This window comes from Oryctolagus cuniculus, chromosome 12, assembly GCF_964237555.1.
Source record: "Oryctolagus cuniculus chromosome 12, mOryCun1.1, whole genome shotgun sequence".
Lineage (NCBI taxonomy): Eukaryota > Metazoa > Chordata > Mammalia > Lagomorpha > Leporidae > Oryctolagus > Oryctolagus cuniculus.
This window is the reverse complement of record NC_091443.1, coordinates 18,703,814-18,725,500: the sequence shown is the minus strand read 5'-3', so window position 1 is coordinate 18,725,500 and position 21,687 is coordinate 18,703,814. Positions and strand designations below refer to the sequence as shown.

General features: G+C 44.2%; 1 protein-coding gene across 1 annotated transcript in view; it reads right to left on the bottom strand.

The window, feature by feature from the left end:
* ARMH4 (armadillo like helical domain containing 4) overlaps window positions 1-21,687 on the bottom strand; it is a 159,663-nt gene that overhangs the window by 118,125 nt on the left and 19,851 nt on the right. The window contains exon 4 of the mRNA XM_008269710.4: window positions 19,524-19,733. Coding sequence (XP_008267932.2) covers window positions 19,524-19,733 — 210 coding nt within the window. The remainder of the gene's footprint in view (window positions 1-19,523; window positions 19,734-21,687) is intronic.

Genomic DNA, 21,687 nt, shown 5'->3' with positions numbered 1-21,687 from the left:
TGATTTTTAAACCTCCCATGTTAGTCTCTCTCTACTGAATTTCAAACCTCCTATTACCTAGGAAATGCAGGCATGCACCACATAACAATGTTGGGTCAATGATGGACCAACTCTGTGCCTGTGGTCTCATAGATCATCGCTTAGTGACACTGTAGCCATCTTGGTTTCTGTAAGTCCACTCTAAGTACATTCATTCTATCATGTCCACACAATGGCAAAACTGCCTACGGATACTTTTTGCAAAACATATCCCCACGGTTCTGTGATGCATGAGTATACAACAACCTAAAATTTCCTCCACTCTAACCTAACAAATATTTAGAAGGATACAAGGAGCCAGCATTGTGGCATACCAGGTTAAGCTGTTGACTGCGATGCTAACATCCCAAATCAGAGCCCTGGTGGCTGCACTTCTGATCCAGCTTCCTGATAATGCACCTGGGAAAGCAGCAGATGGAGGCTAAAGCATTTGGAACCCTACCACCCATACTAGAGACCTGGATGGCATCCCTGGCTCATGGCTTCAGCCTGGCCCAGCCCTGGCTGTTACAGTCATTTGGGAAGTAAACAAGGGAATAACAGAAAATCTCTCCTCTCCTTCTCTCTCCCTCCCTCCCTTTCTCTGAAGCTCTGCTTTTCAAATAAATAACTTTTTTAGAAAATTTTAAAAAGAAAAGGTACACTCAAGAGAAAATAAAAAGGCTTGAGACAAGACAGTCCCCTTGAAGCACCAGTACAAATGAATTTGAATGCAATCCATGCTTCAGATAAATGTCTAAATATTTCACTTCATTTACTATTTCTTTCTTTTAAATTTGAGGATTGTGCTCCTGACAAAGTCATCCCCCAAGTCTGGGGAAAGAGCTAAAGAGGTCAGTGCACACAGCTAGCCTCCCATTTATCATTTGTGCGTAATCCCACGTCAGCCCTGACCTCATGTCATTGGTGTATTCTCCAGTATCACCTATAAATCGTGTCACAATTGAATTGAGTCATCCTAAGAGATAAAACCCCACAGCAATAACTCTAAGTTCCAGAGCCTAACTCCTGCTCATTAAACAACTCACTTCTGTTCTGAGGACAACCTCCTGTACACTTTTATTTCTCTCTGGAAAATGAGACTACAGCAATACTATCCTATTTCTCCAGGGTGCCATAAAGAGAAACATAAAAGCCATATTAATATTGTAACTATAAATTTTAAGCCATCTGGAACAAAATCTTTCTCTCCAGCAATTTAGTAATCTTAAAGGAATATGCACCTAAAACATACATAAAAAACTTGTATATAAAAATCCACATGCACTCAAAAGACAAATTACAGGTTGTTTGGTTTGATTATTGATTTTGCAAAAATGTGCATAAAAGTAATTTCCTCTTTGAAATGTAAGATGTGACTCAACCTATCCAGAGTAAGGTTTATACAATAATTTGTGGAAATCCGTGTTTGCTTTGCCATGCTGTATGCATTTAGCTCCTCGGAATGGAGATCTTGTCTTCATCCTGTGACCTACCAACCCCTAGGATCAAGCATTGTGCCTTGCACATAGAAAGCATTCACTATATGTTGACCGAACGGCGATATACTAAAAGGTATGTTAATTATCTTCCTCTTCAAAGTAAGTATCAATGTCTTTATACTCCAATATAATTGTATTAACAGATACATGTTTCAAATGAGTATGATATCAACTTTTTAAGGAAAATCTATCTATGTGCTCTTGTCACACTGGGTGGGTAAGTGGGTGGGTGGGAGCAAAAAGAGGAAAAACAACCCGTGTACAAATTAACTCCCAGAACATTTCTAGAGAAGCCCCCTCCCTCCCTTCCCTCCCCCATGCCCCAGCTTCCCCAGAAGAGTTTAAAGAATCAATCAAATTCCCCCTACCTGGTTGGGTGCAGACATACAGACCCCCACAAGAAGGAAACGAAATGATGTGCAATTCCTCAGTGGGACCTCAGAAACCGAAGCGAATTCTTACTGACATCCCAGCAAACTGGGATTGGGATCACTGATTCATTGACATAGAAGTGCTCCATTCCAGGCCCAAAATAAGCACTGGATTTAACCAGCAAGGCAAGACGAGTTGGAAGTGCATCAATTAAACAAGATGAGGGTCCTAAAACCAGGCACTCAGTCACCGATCTGTGCACACGAACAGGCAGAAAGACCTGACCTACTCTCCAGCAGGCTACGCAGAATTCAGTTAAGAGTCACAAACTCAGGGCAGGGATTACGGCACAAGGAGTTAAGCTGCCACCTGGGACACTCGTTTCTCATCCCAAAGTGCTGGTTCCAGCCCCAGCTACTCCACTTCAGATGGAGCTTCCTGCCAGATGGTGCCTCCCTGCCACTCGTGAAACACAGCCACATGGAGTTCCAGGCTCCTCTGTTTGGCCTGGCCCAGCACCAGCTGTTTGCAAGCATTCAGGGAGCGAACCAAAAGATGGAAGATCTCTCTCCCGTCTCTCCCTCTCTATCACTCTGCTTTCAAATAAATAAATAAATCCTAAATAAAAATTAGTATGCTAAAAACATTACGTGCACAGTCTCACTGAACTATCAAAACAATCCAAGAGGTAGAAAAATCAGGTCCCTGCTTTATAGTCAGGAAAATTGAAGTCTAACGACATTAAATAACCTGGTCTGGATCACAAAGCTTATTCACAATGGAGCTAAGACTTTGGCTCAGGCAAGTCCATGGTGGGGAAGAAGCAGCACTGTGTTCCCTGTACTACACTCACTACCTGAGAAGGGTACATCTGAGCTGAGCAGCTTATGTGTCACCCTCCTGTCCTCATTTTAACGTCATAGCCCTCTGTTTATTAAAAAGCAGCATAGCTGGCCGGCGCCGTGGCTCACTAGGTTAATCCTCCACCTTGCGGCGCCGGCACACCGGGTTCTAGCCCCGGTCAGGGCGCCGGATTCTGTCCCGGTTGCCCCTCTTCCAGGCCAGCTCTCTGCTGTGGCCCGGGAGTGCAGTGGAGGATGGCCCAAGTGCTTGGGCCCTGCACCCCATGGGAGAGCAGGAGGAAGCACCTGGCTCCTGCCATCAGATCAGTGTAGCGCGCCGGCCGCGGCGGCCATTGGAGGGTGAACCAATGGCAAAGGAAGACCTTTCTCTCTGTCTCTCTCTCTCACTGTCCACTCTGCCTGTCAAAAAAAAAAAAAAAAAAAAAAGAAAAAAAAAGAAAAGAAAAAAGCAGCATAGCTTGCAGATTATTTGCTACAGAGTGTGGCAGGAGGACCCTACTACCATGCAGGTGTATGAGCTGCTGAGAACAATGCTATCCTTGCCCAGGAATGAATCACGTCCTTCACAAGGAGTCATCTTCCTCTGAAGGGCAGGACACAAGGTGTCAATCATGCTTGCCCTTGGTTAACTGCCTAGGGATGCAAGGTGCGTCCTTCAGCCTGGAAAGCAGGACAGACAGTGTGTACGTGGGGTGCTCTCGGCTCCTCCCGGTGGAGGTGGGGATGGGAACAGGAAGATAAGTTAGTCTCTGTACAGGAAACAAGCCAAGAGCTGAGATGTCAGAAAGCCTGGCAAGGTGCCTGAAAGGCTGGTCCAGAGCTCTGAGGACAGAATATAAAAATCCTCAGATGGAGCTTGGAACAGGTCAGCACCCAGGAGCCTGGGCGCTCATTAGCTGAGGAAAGAGCAGAGAGAAATCTCTACCTGGTGAGCCAATTCAGTTTGTGTTTCTTTCACTCTCTCGAGTTATTTGCTTTGTGTTCCACTGGGTGTGAGCCAAGGATTTTTAGAATTTCAACTAAAATCAACTGAAACAAGTGACAGGATTTTCATCTATTCCCGAACCAGAGTTATTATACGAAATAGGATTCCTCCGACAGTAAGCAAAGCAGGAACCTTGAGAAAACCCAGAGGAAGCCGTGGCAGGCCCCTTGCCCACCCGGAAAATCTCCTAAAACCTTGCAGATTCTTTACATGATTTTAATAGAAAAAAAAAAAGGAATTTCCAAAGAATGTTTTGTCTAGAGATATTGAACAATGCAGAAATGGTTAAAGAAGAAAAAGTCCCAGGAAATGCAGGCACCATCACTATAAAACTTTCAAAACAAACTCAGTATTTCCAGGTCTGATGATTTTTAGACCTTATAAGACCATTTTAACTGCTGCATTATTTCTCTTCTCCTTGTGGTTTTATTTGGGGAGATGTACATTTAAATGTTACAAGGCAGTCGGGCTGCAAAACAACCACATGATTATGAATACAGCTTTTATTCCCCTTACATTTTTATACATGTTTTAAAGATTTATTTTTTATTTGAAAGGTAAGGATGACAGAGATGGAGAAGACAGAGAGAGGGATAAAGGGATCACTCCCAAGTGTCTGCAAGCGCCAGGAATAGGTTAAGCCAAGAGCCAGGAACTCTGTCCAGATTTCCCACATGGGTGGCAAGAACCCAAGTACTTGGGCCTTCATCTGCTGCCTCCCAGACACATCCATGGGGAGCTGGATCACAAACACTGAGCAATCAGGCACTCTGATATAGGATACAGGCTCCCCAAGCACTGGGCTAACCCACTGCGCCAAAATACCTGCTCCTGTTTCATATGTTTTTAATGTCTGTTGTTGTTTGTAATTCAATGCAATAAAAATTTTAATGATTACACCAGTAAAAAGATACTATATAAAGCTACTTCAAAAAGTTTCTGGAAAAATGTAATTAAAAGTTTATTTTGGTGCACTAATATTTTTAAATGCATGCATACTTTTTTCATCATATGCACTTTTTTAAAAATTTACCTTCATCATTTCTTTATATTTTTATTTGAGATGGAAAGAGAGACTCAGACACACAGAGGAAATGAGCTCCCACCCACAAGTTCATTCCCCAAAGCAGCCCAGCCAAAACCAGCAACCTGGAACCCGATCCAAGTCTTCCTTGTGTGCAGCAGGGATCCAGCGACTTGAGCCATCACTTGCTGCCTCCCAGGATGCACATTAGCAGGAAGCCAGAATCTGGAGCAGAGCTGGAGTTTGAACCCAGGAACTCTCAGGATATGTGCATCCCACATATTATATTTATTTGAAAGGCAGAGTGACAGAGAAAGGGAACAGGGAAGAGACAGAGAGAGATCTACCTAGTTCTTCAGTTCACTCACTAAATGGGCACTAGAGCAGGCCAAAGCTAGGAGCCTGACCTCCAGTGGGGCCTCCCACATGTGTGTAGTGGCACAAATACTTGGGCCATCTTCTGCTGCTTTCCCAAGGTGCATTAGCAGGCAGCTGGATTACAAGTGGAGCAGCCAAGAGGATGTGGGGGAAAAAGGGACACTAATCCACTGTTGGTGGGAATGTAAACAGGTAAAGCCACTATGGAAGACAGTTTGGAGAGTCCTCAGAAACCTGAATATAGCACTACCATCCCACTCCTTGGAATTTACCCAAATGGAATTAAAGGGGAGAAAAAAAGAGCCATTTGCACCTCAATATATGTTGCAGCTCAATTCACAATAGCTAAGACATGGAATCAACCTAAATGTCCATCAATGGATGACTGGATAAAGAAATTATGGGATATGTACTCTATGGAATACTATACAGCAGTAAAAAACAATGAAATCCGGGCATTTGCAACAAAATGGAGGAAGCTGGAAAACATCATGCTGAGTGAAATAAGCCAGTCCAAAAGCGACAAATATCATATGTTCTCCCTGATCGATGGCAACTAAACGAGCATCTAAAAGGAAACCCATTGAAGTGAAATGGACACTATCAAAGACAATGACATGATCAGCCCTTGTCTAGACTGTTGAGGAACAACTTACTATTTTATTCCTTTTAGTATTTTGTTGTTGTTGTTGTTGTTGTTGTTGCTCTGTTTGTTCTACTTAATACCACTGGTTGAACTCTGTAATCAATACACAATCATTCTTAGGCGTTTAAAATTAACAGAAAAGTGACCTCTGTTAAATATAAGAGTGGGAATAAGAGAGGGAGGAGATATATAGGTCGGCACATGCTCACTGGGACTTACCTCCAATGGTAGAGCTAGAAATGTGCCAGGGGATTTCAATTCAATCTTACCAAGGAGGCAGGTACCAATGCCAGCGCACTTGTGGTAAGTATAAATACACAACCGATCAAAAAGATAGGGTAAGTGTCGATGAGATTTCACAAATAAGACCAGTGTAAGCAACTAATGAAGGATAGAATTAAAAGGGAGAGGATGATCCTGCGGGGGAAACAGGACACACAGCAGACTCATAGAATGGCAGCACTCCTGCCTCAGAATCAACCCTTGGGACATTCCGATCTGGCTAAAAGGCCCATGAGAGTCTCACAGGCATGGAAAACCATGACACGGTGGCAAAAACAACCTAAATGAAAGATCCTGGTGAACAAGACCCCAGCGAAAGGAACAGGCCATCAAGGAGAGAGGCATCTTTCTCTGAAGGGAGGAAGGAACCTCCACTGTGATATGGCCTTGACTAAACAAGTTCAGAGTTGGTGAACTCAAGGGGCTTCCATAGCCTAGACAGCTCATAGCAAGAGTCTCGGGTGATTGCTGATGTCATAAATAAGAGTGCCAATTGTTAAATCAGCAACGGGAGTCACTGGGTACAGGCTCCCCATGTAGGATCTCTATCCTTAATGTGTTTTACTATGAAACTTAAAAACAACACTACTAGTCGAACAATACCCTATACCTTGTGCGGTTGTGTGAGTACAGCCTATTGAAATCCTTGCTTAGTGTATACTAAGTTGATCTTCTGTATATGAAGGTAATTGAGAATGAAACTCGATGAAGGGCAGGATGGGAGAGGGAGTGGGAGAGGGGAGGGCCGTGGGAGGGAGGGAGGCTGGGGGGGGAGCCACAACAATACAAAAGTTGCACTTTGTAAATTCACATTTATTAAATAAAAAAAAAAAAGTGGAGCAGCCAAGACCGGAACCAGCACTCATATGAGATACCAGTGTTGGAGGCAGCAGCCTAACCCATTGCACTACATTGTCAGCCCCCCAAGTGGTGTCTTAATCACTAGTCAAATACCTACCCCCATAATACACATTTCTCATGAGCATTTTGAAGACCTGCTCACATAGGTCTGGCCTCCTACTGATAAAGCAGGCCTCACACCATGCCTCAATTTTCTGAAAGAATCCAAAGCACTTGGAGATCACGACAGCCCATTATGTCGTTGCAAGCTATGTTCACTGCAACAGCTGCACGAAAACCAGCACACGTGGAAACAGCCCGGCCGGTACCAGTCCCCACAGGAATTCTCAACCCTGGAGGATGAGGAATCCCTTGGCCTAGCACCTGAACTTCATCCAGAAAGTCATGGTATCACTCCTTGTAAACCAGAAAACGCATTAGACTTGGGCTTAGAACCCTGGGGCCTCTTCCAAAATTGAAAGCAGTGGCTCCTGTTATTGAAACTATTTTTTAAAAGTAACTCATCTAGGGAGGATCGGACAGGCAGGTCGGCGCCGGCTCACAGCAGACCAGGCTGAGCAGCCAGGGAAGCCCTGTTCTATTGGAGCTCAGAACTCATTCCCACACCATTGAATAGTGAACTTGGTGCCAGTGAAGAAGTGAAGAGGTGGGGCTCTGTGCACCCACTTACAGCTCACAGACCCATAACAGCTCATAACAGAGGAAACCGGGCTCACTGGAAAAGTCACTACAGAAAAGTGCAGAGAAGAAGGGAGGGGAGGGGAGGGGAGGGGGGGAGAGGGGAGGCAAGGGGAGGCGAGGGGAGGCGAGGGGAGGCGAGGGGAGGCGAGGGGAGGAGGGGAGAGGAGGGGAGGAAAAGGAGAGGGAGGGAGGAAGGGAGGGAGGAAGGGAGGGAGGAAGGGAGGAAGGGAGGGAGGAGGGGGGGGGAAGGGAGGGGAGGAGAGGGGAGGCAAGGGGAGGCAAGGGGAGGCAAGGGGAGGCGAGGGGAGGCAAGGGGAGGAGAGAAAAGGTACACAAATGCCAAAAGGCAAAGGAAGAACACTACATAAGAATAAGGAAGAAACAATGAGTCCCCCAAAGGAACACTGCAACACTGCAATAGTAGAAGGGGAAGATGAAGAGAAGGAGGGTATGCCAGACACAGAATTCAGAAAATTAATCGTCAGACTACTTAGAAGCAATCAGAGGCAAATTCATGAGCTAAATAAAAAATTATTCCCATGAAACTGAGATATTAAAGAGAAGCCAGGGCCGGCGCCACGGCTCACTAGGCTAATCCTCCGCCTAGCGGCACTGGCACACTGGGTTCTAGTCCCGGTCGGGGCGCCGGATTCTGTCCCGGTTGCCCCTCTTCCAGGCCAGCTCTCTGCTGTGGCCAGGGAGTGCAGTGGAGGATGGCCCAGGTGCTTGGGCCCTGCACCCCATGGGAGACCAGGATAAGTACCTGGCTCCTGCCATCGGATCAGCGTGGTGCGCCGGCCACAGCGCGCCGGCCACGGCGGCCACTGGAGGGTGAACCAATGGCAGAGGAAGACCTTTCTCTCTTTCTCTCTGTCTCTCTCTCTCACTATCCACTCTGCCTGTCAAAAAAAATGAAAAATTCAGTACATAAATAAAAAACTGAGTGGAAAGCCTTAAGAACAGAGTAAGTGAGACAGAAGAAAGAATATTAGAACTAGAAGAAAAACGTCTGGAAGTCTGACAGTCAGACCAAAGAAGAAATTAGAAAATTAAAAAAACACTGCTGGAAATCTACAAGACACTATCAAATGACCCAACATACGGGTCCTAGGAGTTCCTGAAGGCGTGGAACGACAGACAGGATTAGAAGGCCTTCTTAAGTAATAACAAAAAACATCCCCCATCGGAGAAAGAAAAAGACATCCAAGTACAGGAAGTACACAGAACTCCCAATAGACACAATCAGAAGAGATCTTCACCACGACACATTGTAATAAAACTTTCCACAGTAAAATATAAAGAAAAGATCTTAAAATGTGCACCAGAGAAACACCAAATCACATTCAGAGGAACCCCAATTAGAATCACTACTGATTTCTCCTTAGAAACCCTAAGGGCAAGGAGAGAATGGTGATATATATTCCAAGTCCTCAGGAAAAAAAAATGTCAACCCAGAACACTGTACCCTGCAAAGCTCTCATTCATGAATGAAGGTGAAATAAAAACCTTCCATAACAAACAGAAATTGAAAGAATTTGTCACCACTCTTCCAGTCTTACAAAAGATGCTTAACAATGTGCAACACACAAAAACACAGAATCATGGTCATCACTATGAAAGAAGGTGAAGACAAAAAATCTCCCAGCAAAAGTACAAAGGAAATCCAAAGTAAACAATAGTAATATTGACGGAAAAAAAAACAAGGCCAAGTCGTTACTTACCAACAGTCACCTTGAATGTAAATGGCCTCAACTCTCCAGTTAAGACACAGAATGGCTGAATGGATTAAAAATAAAACTCAACTATTTGCTGCCTATAAGAAACACATCTTACCACCAAAGATGCATGGAGACTAAAAGTGAAAGGATGGAAAAAGATATTCCATGCAAACAGAAATCAAAAAAGGGCTAGTGTAGCCATCCTAATATCAGACAAAAGAGACTTTAACACAAAAACTGTTAAAAGAAAAAAAGAAGAGCACTGTGTAATGATTAAGGAATCAATTCAACAGGAATATGTGACTATTATAAACGTATATGCACCTAATCACAGGGCACCTGGCTATTTAAAAGAAATGTTAAGGGATCCAAAGGGAGGCATAGACTAAAATACAATAGTAATAAGGGTTTTCAATACTCCATTTTCAGCAATGGACAGATCAACCAGACAGAAAATCAAAAAGGAAACAGAATTAATTGACACTACAGACTAAATGGTCCTAACATATTTACAGAACTTTTCATCCTACAGTTGCAGAGTACACATTCTTCTCACCAGTGCAGGGACTTTCTCTAGAATTGACCACATGCTAGGCCTTAAAGCAAGTTTCAGCAAAATCGAAATCATGTCATGCATCTTCTCTTAACACAAAGGAGTGAAGCCAGTACTCAACAACTCAGGAATGACCAGAATATATGCAAACACAGGGAGACTGAACAACATGCTCCTGAATGAACAGTGGGTCAATGAAGAAATCAGAAGAGAAATTAAAAATTTTCTGGAAAGAAATGAAGATGACAATACAACATACCAAAACATATGGGATACAGCAAAAGCAGTGTTAAGAGGAAAGTTTAGGCTGGTGCCGCGGCTCAATAGGCTAATCCTCCGCCTAGCGGCGCCAGCACCCCAGGTTCTAGTCCTGGTTGGGGTGCCGGATTCTGTCCCGGTTGCCCCTCTTCCAGGCCAGCTCTCTGCTGTGGCCTGGGAGTGCAGTGGAGGATGGCCCAAGTGCTTGGGCACTGCACCCCATGGGAGACCAGGAGAGGCACCTGGCTCCTGGCTTCGGATCAGCATGGTGCACCGGCCGCAACGTGCCAGCCGTGGCAGCCATTGGAGGGTGAACCAACGGCAAAAAGGAAGACCTTTCTCTCTGTCTCTCTCTCTCTCTCACTGTCCACTCTGCCTATAAAAAAAAAAAAGAGGAAAGTTTATATCAGCTGGAGTCTACATGAAGAAACTGGAAAGGGGGCCAGCACTGTGGCACATCAAGTTAAAGCCCTGGCCTGAAGCGCTGGCATCCCAAATGGGCGCTGGTTCTAGTCCCAGCTGCTACTCTTCCAATCCAGCTCTCTGCTATGGCATGGGATAGCAGTGATGGCCCAAGTCCTTGGGCACCCACATGGGAGATCCGGAGGAGGCTCCTGGCTCCTGGCTTTGCATCAGTGCAGCTCTGGTCATTGAGGCCATCTGGGGAGTGAACCAACAGATGGAAGACCTCTCTCTCTGTCTCTACCTCTCTCTGTTACTCTGTCTTTCAAATAAATAAAATAAATCTTTAAAAAAACTGGAAAGGCACCAAATAAATGAGCTATCAATGCATCTTAAGGATCTAGAAAAACAAGGGCAAACCAAATCCAAAACTAGTAGGAGAAAAGAAATAATAAAAATAAGAGAAGAAATCAACAAAATTGAAACCAAAAATAAAAAAGACAAAATATCAGCAAAATGAAGAGTTGGATTTTTGAAAAAATAAACAAAATTGACATCTCATTGGCCCAACTAACCAAAAAAGGAGGGAGAAGAACCAACTTCATAAAATCAGAGATGAAACAGAAAATATAACGAGACACCACAGAAATAAAAAGAATCATCAGAAATTAGTACAAAGAGCTGTAACACAACAAACTGGGAAACCTAGAAGAAATGGATTGATTCCTTGACACACACTACCTACCTAAAGTGAATCAGGAAGACATAGAAAACCTAAACAGATCCATAACCAAGACGGAAATTGAATCAGTAATAAAAACATCATAACAAAGAAAAACCTAGAACTGGATGGCTTTACTGCTGAATCCTACCACACATTTAAAGAAGAACTAACTCCAATTCTTCTCAAGTTATTTAAAACAACTGAAAGGGAGGGAATCCTCCCAAATTCTGTAAAACCAACAAAAAAAAGCCAGAGGCATCACAATACCAGATTTTTCTTTATATATATATATATTTTTTTTTTTTTTTTGACAGGCAGAGTGGACAGTGAGAGACAGAGAGAAAGGTCTTCCTTTGCCGTTGGTTCACCCCACAATGGCCGCTACGGCCAGCATGTTGCGGCCGGCGCACCGCTTGATCCGAAACCAGGAGCCAGGTACTTCCCCTAGTCTCCCATGCGGGTGCAGGGCCCAAGGACTTGGGCCGTCCTCCACTGCCTTCCCAGCCCATAGCAGAGAGCTGGACTGGAAGAGGAGCAACTGGGACAGAACCAGAGCCCCGACCAGGACTAGAACCCAGTGTGCCGGCACCTCAGGTGGAGGATTAGCCTATTGAGCTGCGGTGCTGGCCTAGAATACCAGATTTCAAGACATTCTACAAGGCAATTACAATCAAAAAAGCCTGGTACTGGTATAAAAATAGATGGATAGACCAATGGAACAGAATAGAAATGCCAGAAATCAATCCAAGCATCTACAACTGACTTATATTTGACCAAGAAGGTAAAACCAATCCCTGGAGCAAGGACAGTCTCTTCAACAAATGGTACTGGGAAAACTAGATTTCCACAAGCAGAAGTATGAAAAAAGACTCCTACCTTACACCTTTCACAAAAATCCACTCAAAATGGATCAAAGATCTAAATGTACAACCTGACACCATCAAATTATTAGAGAATGTAGGGGAAACCCTGAATGTTCCAACATGAGAAGCAGTCCACATAGTGGACTCATAGAATGACAATCACTTTAAGTAATACTCTGACCTCAGAATCAGCCCTTAAGGCTTCCTGGTCCAGCTGAAAAGCCCATGAGAGCATTTCAGTGATGTCAAGCCAAGACACTGTGGCAAAAAATGTCCTACATGAAGGATCTCTGTGAAAGAGACCCCAGCGGAAAGAAGTGACCAGCAAAGAAGGATGTAATTTTCTCTAAAGGGAGGAAAGAACTTCTACTTTGCTTATGGCCTTTTCTAAATAGTGATGGAGACTGTGGACTCAAAAGGCTCCATAGCCTTGGCGGCTTATGTCAACAGCCTCAGTAATCACTGACATCATACATAAGAGTGTTAACTGTTACACTAACAACAGGATTCACTGTGCACTAACTCCCCAGGCAGGACCTCTGTACTCAATGAGTTGTATTATGAGAGTTAATTGTAAAAGTTGTTCTTGGCCAGCGCCGCAGCTCAACAGGCTAATCCTCCACCTGCGACCCCAGCACCCCGTGTTTTAGTCCCGGTCAGGGTGCCGGATTCTGTCCCGGTTGCCCCTCTTCCAGGCCAGCTCTCTGCTGTGGCCAGGGAGTGCAGTGGAGGATGGCCCAGGTGCTTGGGCCCTGCACCCACATGGGAGACCAGGAGAAGCACCTGGCTCCTGGCTTCGGATCAGCGTGGTGCGCCGGCCGCAGCGCACCGGCCATTGGAGGGTGAACCAACGGCAAAAGGAAGACCTTTCTCTCTCTCTCTCTCTCTCACTGTCTACTCTGCCTGTCAAAAAAATAAATAAAAAAATTAAAAAATTTTTTTAAAGTTGTTCTCAAACTGTTTTTGTGTGTGTGTGTGCATGTGTGTGCAAATTGCTGAAATCTTTACTTAGTATAGAGTTGGTCTTCTGTGTACAAAGTTAATTGAAAATGAACCTTAATGGACAATGGGACTGGGAAAGAAAGAGGGATGAAGAAGAGGGGTGGGGGTGGGAGGGCAGGTATGGTGGGAAGAATCTAACTATATTCCTAAAGTTGTACTTATGAAATTTGTATTCCTTAAAAAATAATTAACAAAAAAAAGTTAAACATGGCTGTTGGCTATCAAGAATTAAAATTTTCTTTATATATTAAAAATGTTAATTCTCCAGCAAATAAATTACCATGAATTTTTTTCCATAAATCCCATAACAAATGGGATCTTCAAAACAGACACGGAAATGAGAACTGTCTAGGATACGACATGAGATTTTTGCAACCTCATTTGTGCACACAGAAAGATATTAAACTAAACCAGGCAGATCAAGAATTCAAGGTCTCCAGATGAGTGATACTGGCACTTCTACAAGCCAACCCATAGTCATCCTAGGGAAGTCAGATTAAACTCACTCCGGGGGCCAGCACTGTGGCACAGCTAGTTAAAGCTCTGGCCTGAAGCACCGGCATCCCATATGGGCGCCAGGTCAAGTCCTGGCTGCTCCTCTTCTGATCTAGCTCTCTGCTATGGCCTGGGAAAGCAGAAGATGGCCCAAGTCCTTGGGTCCCTGCACCCATGTGGGAGACTTGGAAGAAGCTCCTGGCTCCTGGCTTCGGATTGGCACAGCTCTGGCCATTGCAGCCATTTGGGGAGTGAACCAGCGGGTGGAAGACCTCTCTCCCTCCCTCTCTCTCTCTCTCTCTCTCTCTGTGTGTAACTCTTTCGAGTAAATAAATAAATCTTTTTAAAAAGGCAGAACTTCTTTAAATAACAAGTAGCTTGAGTCCTCTTCCATGTGATACTAATGTTGAAAACTATTTTAGAGGCCAACTTTGTGGTATAGTGGGTTAAGCCATCACCTGCAATACCAACACCTGATATGAGCAACAATTTGAGTCCAAGCTGCTCCACTTCTGATCCAACTCCCTGCTTCATGTGCCTGGGAAAGCAGCAGCAGATGACCCAAGGGCTTGGGCACCTGCACCCACATCGGAGACTTGGATGGAGTTCCAGGCTCCTGGCTGTGGCCTGACCCAGCCCTAGCCCTTGGGATCATTTAGGGAATGAACCAATTGATGAACAATCATATCTCTCTCTCTCTCTCTCTCTTTCAAGTAAACAAAATGAAACCTTTTTTAGAAAAGAAATATTATAAATAGTTGACCCAAGTAAAAAATTCCAATTATGCTTTCAAAAGTAATCGGACATCTGAACTTAGCATTTTAGAGCACAGAACATTAATATTCAGCAAGCGAAGGAAATCAACCCATATAGAGACCATACCAAATGTCAGTGTATTATGCAGTTATAAACAAATAAATACATTTGCATCTGTAAAATATACCCTTATTCTATTCTGAATAGAAAAATTGAAATATTTTTGTGGCTTGTATTTCAAAGATACTGAATACAGAGGTGACATTGTAGTGCAGAAAGTTAAATGCTTGGGATGCCTGCATCCCATATTGGAGTACCTGGGATGTAGCTCCCTGCAAATGCACACCCTGGAAGGCTGCAGATGATGGCTCAAGTACATGGGTCCCAGCTGGCGCCATGGCTCACTAGGCTAATCCTCTGCCTGCGGCGCCGGCACCCCAGGTTCTAGTCCCAGTCAGGGCGCCGGAATCTGTCCCGGTTGCCCCTCTTCCAGGCCAGCTCTCTGCTGTGGCCCAGGAGTGCAGTGGAGGATGGCCCAGGTGCTTGGGCCCTGCACCCGCATGGGAGGCCAGGATGAAGCACCTGGCTCCTGGCTTCGGATCAGCGTGGTGCGCCGGCCGCAGCGCGCCAGCCACAGCCATTGGGGGGTGAACCAATGGAAGGAAGACCTTTCTCGCTCTCTCACTGTCCACTCTGCCTGTCAAAAAGAAAAAAAGTACATGGGTCCCTGCCACCCATGTGGGAGACCCAGACAGTTCTGGGCTCAAGGATTTGGCCTGGTCCAACCTTTGCTACTGCAGTTATTTGAGGAAATAAACTTTTTTTCAAGCAATGCTGAATACATCTCTTGCAGAGTTATACCTGAGAAGCATAATGCATTTTTTCTCATCCTGAGAACATTTATTCCTTAAATATATATATACACATAGGAGCAAAATGTGTCAAGCAAAGTGAAAGATAAACTGTTTTCCCTTCAAAATCATTTTGCTGACAAGGTAAAAGACTCACTGAAATATGCACAGGGTGGTGTGCACTGATAGAAGCAGGATTTCTTTGGTAACCAGGAAATGTAAAACACACCCAAACTCCTCACTCCACAATTCACATCACTCATGCTGGGGTCCCAGAGACAGAACCCATCGGCAGGCAGAGCCAGCTAGCAGACTCTCTGACAGCACTGCCCTAGCACAGAGCTATGGCAGAGCAGCACAGCAGGTTAAAGCTATGGCCTGTGGCGCCGGAAGCCCATGTGGGGGCCAGTTTGAGTCCCAGCTGCTCCATTCCCAATCCAGCTCCCTGCTCATGCCCCTGAGAAAGCGGCAGAGGGCAGCCCAAGTTCTTGGGGCCATGCACCCACAGCGGGGACCAGGAGGATGCTTCAGCCTGGCCCAGCTTTCTCTAACTCTGCCTTTCAAATAAATACAAAAATCTAAAAAGAAAAAAAAAAAAAAGACAAACCTAAACTTTATAAACCAAAAAGAAGAAGAAGAAGAAAAAGAAACAAAGCAGACCTTTTGCTGTATGTTGAACTGTGTCCCCCAATAAGATATGTTTAATCCTAACCAGCAGCTACTGTGGATGTGACCTTATTTAGAAATAGGAGCTTGGTGGATGTAATCAACTTAAGATGAGGCCATTAGGCCGGGCCCTAATCCAATGACTGATGTCACAAATGAGGGAAATTTGGGCACAGAGACACGGAGGGCAGGTGGCCCTGTGAAGAGATCAGAGTCTCATAACCCACAAGCCAAGGCACCCCTGGAAGGGGCAGGGGAGGACCCTTTGCAGGAGCAGGGCTCTGCTATGGGAATAAACCACTTCCGTTTAGGCCACCCAGTTTGTGCACTTGCTACGGCAGCCCTGGGGGCACTAATACACCTCTCACCATCATGTGGTAGAGATAAAGAGAAGGAAGGAAGGGAGACAGGCAGCCAGGCCGATGTGATTTTTAGGCTGATTTGGGCTATTAATTATCTCCCCAAGGATTCACAGTGGATTCAGAAATTGCCACAAAGGTTCTCCGTTCTAAGGAGGGCATGTCCCTTTCCATATCATCTCATCTTCTGGAGGAATGCTCCTATTCCGAGTGGGAAGGAAGGTATAAAACCAACACAGGAGGGCTGGTATTGTGGCGCATGGGTTAAGCCGCCACCTATGACAACAGCATCCCATGTGAACATCAGCTCAAGTCCAGGCTGTTCTACTTCTGGTCCAGCTCCTTGACAATGCACCTGGGAAAGCAGCAGCAGATGGCCAAGTACTTGGGCCCCTGCACCCATGTGGAGACCTGGAAGAACCTCCTGGCTCCTTGCTTAGGATCAGCTCAGCTCTGGCCATTGTGGCCATCTGGGGAGTCAAACAGCAGATGGAAGACTTCTCTCTCTATAATTCTGCCTCTTAAATAAATAAATAAATCATTCTAAAAAATAAAAAAAACTAACAGTTTATAATCCCCTCTCTTTACATTTCAAATACATAAGATAGAGTTTAAAGATATATAACATAAACATATAACAGACTATATATATTAACAATTTTTATCAAATATAAAATATGATATAAAAATAAGAGCTTAATATAATTAAATATACATACTAAATTGGAGAACTATATGTCATTTGTCAATATGTCACAGAGACTAAAACTTGAAAGGCAGATAACTTGATAAGACTGTTCTAGATAAGAACAAATTATCCTCCTGTGGTTCTAATCCTATGACAGAATTTAAATCCTGTACCAATAAAAGCTTCAAGCTCCACTTATATCCCTGGGTCAGGTGGAAAAACACACTTCGAAAATGGAGGCCTCAAAGTGGGTGGTTAAGATAGTAAGATGCTGGCAGCCCACACTGCAGGGCCTGCTCTCCACTCCCGGACCCAGCTCCCAGCTCCTGAATCCAGCTTGCTGCTAAGGCAAACCCTGGGAGGCAACAGGGATGGTATAAATAATTGGGTTCCTGCCACTCATGTGGGACATCTGAATTTGGTTCCTGGCCCCTGACTCTGGTTCCAGCCCAGCCCCAGTATGGGTATGTGGGGAATGAACAAGTAGATGGGCATGCCCTCTGTGCATCTTTCTCTTCCTCTCTCTGCACCTTTTAAAAGGAAGGAAGGAAGGAAAGAAGGAAGGGAGGGAGGGAGGGAGGGAGGGAGGAAGGGAGGAAGAAGGAAGGAAGGAAGAAGGAAAGAAAGAAGGAAAGAAAAGAAAAAGAAATGGAGGCCTCCAACACACAGGAAGTCCAGTAGGTTTATCTGCTTAAATAGAAGTGTGCTAGCTTCAACTTCCAGAGGGTTGCAAGCACCACCATAAAATTAACTGTGACATTATTTACATATGCTAATTAAACATAATTTGTATTCCCTGGGATTTTAGAGAAAAGGTGTGCTAATTTAAACTCTTGTCCTAAGCCCAATGATGTAGCAGGTAGAGTATATTTTATTCAAAAATGTCTTTCACAAGCCTTGACAAGGAACATAATTTAGATCAAAAACTGACAAAATACAGTCTTAAAAGAAAACTAAAATTGAATTCTCTACAAGAAAAGAAGTAAAACTCCAGGACATCTTATGCACATCAGGAAAATGCTATCGTATTTCAATATCACTGCCATCATCCACTAAATTTAGAAAATTATTGCAATTTCACAAGTAGGGATTATTCACAAACATATTTTTTTCCTGAGCCACGCTGGGTAGAGCTGTCATCTCTAAGGCAGGTTAATTTAGGGAAACTTGCTTTTTCCAGATGGCATCAAGGAAAGCAGACAGTTAATACCAGACACTAAATTCAAAGTCCTACAGTATTTATCTTCAGGTGGTGCGAGAGCTGTTAAGACTCAGGGCCTCCTCTGATCCCTTTCTTAAACCAGCATTCTACTGTGGAATTCTCCATGCTGCTCCCTAAATGTCATGTTTCTCTGTCAGCACATACCAGTGCTGCCCTGAAAGTCAGCAAGAGTCTGCAGCAAAGCTAGCCGAACCATCTTCCCTGCTGCAGGGTAGAGAAACATAAAACAGTAGCACACCCTGCATCTTCACTGTATCAAATGCGTAGCTAATTGAATGCTCAACACTTTACCTGTGTTGGATATTAGTTTAACAAGCTCTACACTACAAATCTCTGAATCCTTTGCACCTCCACCCAGGAACTGTTCACCTGCCAAAATGCTCATGACAGCAATTCCATGCCCATGGGTCCCTATTTCTCTTTTTCTTCTTTGTTGATATGCTGCTGTGCCTTATGTATCTTTTTTGTGTTCAAAGCCAGTATCTTGGAATACACACCGTGACATGAATTTCTCAGTCTTGGTAGATAGAGACTTTCTAACTCTGAATGAAGAAACATACTAACCCAGAGATGACACCAAGTGGGACTAAGCCAGCACTAGCAAGGTTATTAAATATTGCCCACATTAAAACTCCCACCCAAGGAAGCCTGGTGGGGAAGCTCAACCTCTCCAATTAAACACGGTATCCTTAAACCAGCCTGAATATTGAAATCATCGAAGGCAGTCTTTTAAAATACTGATGCCAGATCTCACCCCCTGCCAACTTAACAAGAATCACAGGGAGAGAGACTCAGGACTGGGATTTTTAACAAGTTTTCCCAGGTAATTCCTAGTGTAATTACAAACCACTGATCTGCCCCAGGGGTCAGCAGACCTGTTCTGGCAAGGGTCATGTCTTAAATGTTTTAGTCCTCATGGGCCATTTAGTCTCTATCACAACTCCTCAATTCTGCTGCTATCACAAAAAAGTAGTCAAAATAACATGCAAATGAGCAAGTGCAGCCATGTTCCAGCACAGCTTTTTCTATGAACACTGAAATTTGGATTTTAAGTAACTTTTACATGCCACAAAACAGGAATATGATTCTTGTTTGGATTTTTTTCCAAACACTGAAAATATATCATATTTTTATGATTCTATTGATTTTATGATTGATTTTTATGATTTTAATATATTTTTTACTTAGCATATAGGCCATACAAAAACAGGTACCAGCCCAAATTTGACTCGGCCACAGCTGACTGACGCATTACCCATGCTGAGGATAGAAGCCACTTCTCAATTTCTCAAAAACATTTGCTCAATCAATTGCTCATCATTCCGGTGCAAGATCCCCTTCAACACACGGATACCTTCAGATTCGAGTTGGTCCAGGCCATAGGAGGCCGCTGTGTTACCACGGCTAATGGACGGAACCACAGTTCTTGTCTCCACGGCCGCCTCAGAAGCAGGAAGAGCCAGAGAAGTGCTGGGTGCGCCGACCCACAGTCCAGGGGTTGTCACTGGAGAGTCCAAAACTGGGGTGAACTCCTCATTTGGCCTTGTGACTGTGTCCATCAGGTCTGCCAAACACAAGAGACAGGACTTTACCCACACGATGAGCACTGTGGGAAATGTAACCACGTGCTTCCTTTCACTTTGCAGGAAGAAATGATTAATGAAGCCAGTGTCCTACAGGAGAGCCCCAGGAACTTCACAGAGAAATGGAATTAGGAGCAGACATTTGGTCCAGAGGTCACATCCCCACTTAGGACGCCTTATCTCACACCAGAGTCCCTGGGTTTGAGTCTCAGCTCTGCGTCTGGTCCAGCTTCCCGCTGGTGCACACCCAGGGTGGAAACAGGTGATGGCTCAAGTAGTTGGGCCCCTGCCACCCAGGTTGGAGAACCAGAATGAGTTCCAAGCCTCTAACTTCGACCTGGCATAGCTCTTGCTGTTGTAGGCATTTAGCAAGTGAACCAACAGAGGGAATATGTCTCTCTTTCTCTCACCCTTCCCCATCTTCCAACAAATAAAATAAATATGAACTTTTTAAAAATAGAGTTAAAAGATAAATTTATTGTAGTGCAAAAAGTTTTGAAAGTCTTGTATATAAGGGATCTTCAAAAAGTTCGTGGAAATGCATGTTATGAAAAAATATTCATGGACTTCAATTTTGTGCATCAAAATAAAGTTATCACTTAATTCAATTTTTCTTCTTTTAAAAAAAAAAGATTTACTTATTTATTTGAAAATCAGAGTTACAGAGAGAGAGAGAGAGAGAGAGAGAGAGCGTGCTTCCATCTGCTGATTCACTTCCCAAGTGGCAGCAATGGCCAGAACCGAGCCAGGCTAAAACCAGGAATCAGGAGCTTCTTCTGGATCTCACACAAGGGTGCAGAGGCCCAAGCACTCAGTCCATCTTCTGCTGCTTATCCCAGGCCATTAACAGGGAGCTGGATAGGAAGTAAAACAGCTGGGACTTGAACTGGCGCCCAAAAGAGATGCCGGCATTGCAGGTAGTGGCTTTACCTGCTACGCCATAGTGCTGGCCCCTAGTTAATTCTCCATGAGCTTTCTGAGTACAGCCTCACTCACATACAGTCAGTTCAGCACAACACAGTTCAGCTACCTCTTTCCATATCACATTAATCCAGCTGCTCAACACACTTTATCTTCCAGTAAAATAGTTTCTCAAATCAGAACTTCTTTATTCTACTGGCAATACTATGTTGCAGGGTCTTACATAATATATACAGAAAATTTAACAAAAACATACTAAAAATATATGCCAAACTCTACTTTGGAAAGACCAAATGTGTTTCTCAAAATCAAGACAAAGAGGAAGAACCTACATCTGTGTCTGGAATATGCTCGGTTTCACGGCAGCCAAACACAGGCCTGGGTATTCCCAAGTCAAGATCCTGGAACAGGGATGGACCCAGGGCCTAGTGGTAAGACAATGACCAAGACTCCCATGACCCATATCAGTGTGTTTGAGCTCTAGCTCCTGATTCCAACTTTTCTCACTAATACAGACCCTGAACGGTAGCAATGATGGCTCAAGTGACTGGGATCCTGCTACCCACGTGAGAGAATGGAATCAGTGCTTGGCTCCTGGCTCCTGGCTTTGGCCCAGCCCAGCCCATTCTTAATTATTGCAGGCATTCTGAAAGTGAACCAGCGAGTGAGATCTATGTTTCTCAAACTGTGTGTGTGCATCACTCTAACTCTTGAATAAAAAAATAATAATAAAATGTAAGTTTAAAGATTATCTAGAACAGTAGTAGCTCGGAAACCTGGCTGATGATCACAATCTCTTGGTGCAATTTTTAAAATGTAGATTCTCATGCTTCTCACATCCCACTTTTCTGAATCACAATCTCTTTGGCTATGAAGACTGAGAGACTATATTTTTAAATGGATCCACAGGGTTTTATACATTTCTGAGAGGAAAATAAACCACAGCAACCACCTTGGCAAACAGTCAGGCATTCACTTCTAACCTGGAACATTCAATTACCCTTCGGCCTGGCA